The sequence below is a fragment of the Aplysia californica genome, unplaced genomic scaffold (assembly GCF_000002075.1).
Source record: "Aplysia californica isolate F4 #8 unplaced genomic scaffold, AplCal3.0 scaffold01583, whole genome shotgun sequence".
Taxonomy (NCBI): Eukaryota; Metazoa; Mollusca; class Gastropoda; order Aplysiida; family Aplysiidae; genus Aplysia; species Aplysia californica.
The window spans coordinates 9,717-13,344 of NW_004798853.1; the positions used below are offsets into that span (position 1 = coordinate 9,717).

A 3,628-nucleotide genomic window follows, 5' to 3' on the forward strand; every position below is an offset into this window, starting at 1 on the left:
TTATTATCATTATTATTGTTATTGTTATTATTATAATGTGTGTTTCAGGTTTCCCGTCTGCCGGGTCTGCAAAGTTCCAACATCATGTTGGACACGCTGACAGGCAGGGAGGACTCCATCGGATTTGAAGATTTTCTCAACAGTAAGTTGTCGTAGGATGGGTTTTCTTACCTCATTTTCCCTCTATATTGTCTGCCTACTTCCTCAACAGTAAGTAATAACTTGTCACAGGACGGGTTTTCTTACCTCAGCTTTTTTCTATATTGTCTGAAGACTTTAGTTTTAGTAATAAGAGTTTTACGGCACTTGCAACACGATTAGGTCATATGAGTGCCGAAGAATAGATTTGTTGCAAGAGAGTAACATACACAAAAAAGGAGGAGAGATTTATAAGGATGATAGATGTTTGATAGAAGAGAAGAAGTCAACCACACCAGAGCACCCGCCAACCACCCACTGGCTGCAGACATGCCAAGTACTTCGATAAAGTCTGAGCCATCCAGTTTTTGTTTTTTACCTGTGGAAGAACCCTAAACGGATTTGGATGAAATCCACTTTTTACCCTTGATGAATTGTTTCCATAGTTGGTACACAACTTATCATAAATGACATGAAAATGTGCAGGTTTTTAAGCCCATCTTATTGTAAATGAAGTGAAAATGTGCAGGTTTATAAGCCCGTCTTATTGTAAATGACGTGAAAATGTGCAGGTTTATAAGCCCGTCTTATTGTAAATGACGTGAAAATATGCAGGTTTATAAGCCCGTCCTATTGTAAATGACGTGAAAATATGCAGGTTTATAAGCCCGTCTTATTGTAAATGACGTGAAAATATGCAGGTTTATAAGCCCGTCCTATTGTAAATGACGTGAAAATATGCAGGTTTATAAGCCCGTCTTATTGTAAATGACATGAAAATATGCAGGTTTATAAGCCCGTCTTAATGTAAATGATGTGAAAATATGCAGGTTTATAAGCCCGTCTTATTGTAAATGAGGTGAAAATAAACAGGGTTGTTACACAAACTGCTATTTGTGACTGCTGGTTTGTAGTGTAGCTATGGGGATTCTGGAGACTCCCGATTTTACGGTAGTTCATCTCCTGAACCATTGTGCAGTTCCTTTAGGTTGTCATGAAAGAATATTAGGCAACTTTTTATTTTTGCAATATGGCTGCTTCTGCTTTTTTCAGTTTAGAAGTTTATAGGTTAAAGTTTTGCAAGGGTGCCTTACTTTGCTTAGAAGACGTGAGGGGTGTTGTTTTTAAAAAAATCAGGGATGATGTTTTTCTATTTTCCCCCCTATTTTCCACCTTGTTTTCATAAAAGGAACAGTTATCATTCTTAGCATTTGTATTCTGTTTAATCCCACATTATTCATGCCTTTTTATTTCAACATGGGCAGCTTTGTAAATGTTCAGGTGTTTTCACTAAACTGCATCGGCATCCTTGTATTATCAGGTGCTTTCTGCTTTTTCTGCGATGTTTCAAACGACATGATCTGATTGGTGGGTTGTTTTTTTTCCAGACCCAGCAGACAGTGAAGTGATGGGCCAGCCTCATATCCTGATGGAGAAACGACTAGGACTTTTGTAATGTCCGACTCACACTTGCAGTATCGCGTTCATGTTTCTGCTACCCTCTCGGCCACTGCCGACTGGGGGTTTTGTTTTCACGTAGGAATGCATGAAAGACTGTTGTCTAGATATCTGGTGAAGACGATTGTGTGTATATGTATGTGTAAGTGTGTGTGAATGTTTCATTTACTTTATTTCATCGCATTTTTTATGGATAGTTTTGGATGATCACTTCTCGTATTTTTTTTTTGTAGCACGTTCCCAGTCCTGGTCTTGTACCAGATTCACATCTCATTTAAGGCACATGCCTTGAAACAGACTCTGTTCCTAAACTGAAGGGACTTGTTTTTCCATTCTCAAAGTTTTCTTTATATTATAAAGATATGGTGTTTGTTAGGCAAACTGATGCGAGTGAAAGTGTCATGTGTGAAGATAGATATTTGAAATTGAAATGTTTGGCTTTTCAAATAAATGTTCAATGACAAGTAAAACATGGCTTACATTTGTTTTTGTTGTTGTTATTGTTGTTGTAGTAGAAGTAGTAGTAGTAGTGGTGTTTCTAGGTTGGGAGAAAAATTATGATAGCATTTCAACACATTGTTGGCTCAGAACTATTTTGTCCAAAGGGTACTTAAGTAAAGAGGTACTTTGGACAGAATAGTTCTGAGGCAACAACACGTCATAAGACAATGTTTATTATTGGCAGTTTGGTGTAAGTTTTATGGTCTGTGGTCTAGTTAGTTAATGCTGTCTGGACTGAGCTCTGGTCCTGAACATAGATGGGATCGGAATGTTGCATTTTTCTCAAGATGACGATGTAAACATGTGGTGTAATTTTTGTACGAAGCTTTAGTTGAATCATTTTCCTAAATGGAAATGAAAAATATTCCCAGAATCCTGCTGAAGTTTAGGTGAAAAACTACTTTCACTTTAGTGAGGTACTTGAGACCCAGCATCTTTACACTTGGCTTGCTATTACAAAAATCACTAGCTTGAAGAATGTTTGAAAACTTTTCAAACCAGCACGTAGTCTAAAGACATGTGTAGCCGTATGCACTGCTCACAGCCGAACGCTCCGTATCCCGGACTCTAGCATGGAGATCATCAGGAGAGAATGCGTCTCTGTTTCGGGCTCTACCTCTCTATTATGGTGCTATTTTGTGTTACATTTAGTGAAAAAAAGTTTTCCAAAACTGAAAATAGTGGGGCACGAAAAAAATTTATGGAAAAAATGTTTTACTGATAGATAAGTAAAATTAAATGTAGAACAAAAAAGAAAAATGTATTATCTGAGCCAAAAATATATCATGTTTACATTCTTGAGAATTAAAAAAAAAGTAGACACATGGCCTCAAGCACAGGCTGATAAAGTAAAAAATCAATGCATGTTTGATCAAAACGAGTTTCTATGAAAAAACTAGTTTCATCACCTGAACCCTAATTTAAAAAGATTTTCATTTATTTTAATTAGGAATTATTTTGATGGTGGTAGGGCCTTCACGGTGGACTGGGTAAAATTTAAAACCCACATCTTTATAACCTAACTTACAAAACGTATAATATCTGAAAAACTGGGTGGGACATCTGGAAAAAAAATCCACTGTGTTCGACATTGATTAATTTTTAAATTAAAAATCCCCCTCATTTAAAGAATTTAAAAATCTGACATTCGGTACCTCTCTTCAGGCGCCCACACATTTTACTTATTGTCACACAGAAGACCCCTTGAGTACAGTAGACGAACCTGGCTATCGTGTCTCAGTCCTGGTACAGACAAACGATATCATTTGTAGCGCAAATCCCCGCTTAACAGCAAGCTCTATGCCCTTCACGATCTATACTATTACATGTACTCCAGCAGAGACTTGAGAACAAGCTGAAACAACAGGCTGGGAAACATACGGTGCAGCACACACTAGCCTCAGGCCTCTAGGCCTACCACGTACATTGAGACTTGTCACCAAAAAATTCCATTCTTTTGGGAAAATTTCAAGCTGCCAAGATAGTGCATTGTTGCAACAACAAAAAATTAATTTAAAAGAAAAAAAATTAA

General features: G+C 37.2%; 1 protein-coding gene across 1 annotated transcript in view; it reads left to right on the top strand.

Annotated features, from left to right (window-relative positions):
- LOC101860070 (proteasome maturation protein) overlaps positions 1-2,066 on the top strand; it is a gene marked incomplete in the record, with an annotated part of 7,448 nt that extends 5,382 nt beyond the window's left edge. Inside the window, 2 exon segments of the mRNA XM_013090854.2 lie at positions 49-142; positions 1,527-2,066. Of these exon segments, the coding sequence (XP_012946308.2) occupies positions 49-142; positions 1,527-1,594 (162 nt within the window).
- Between the last annotated feature and the right edge of the window lie 1,562 nt (positions 2,067-3,628).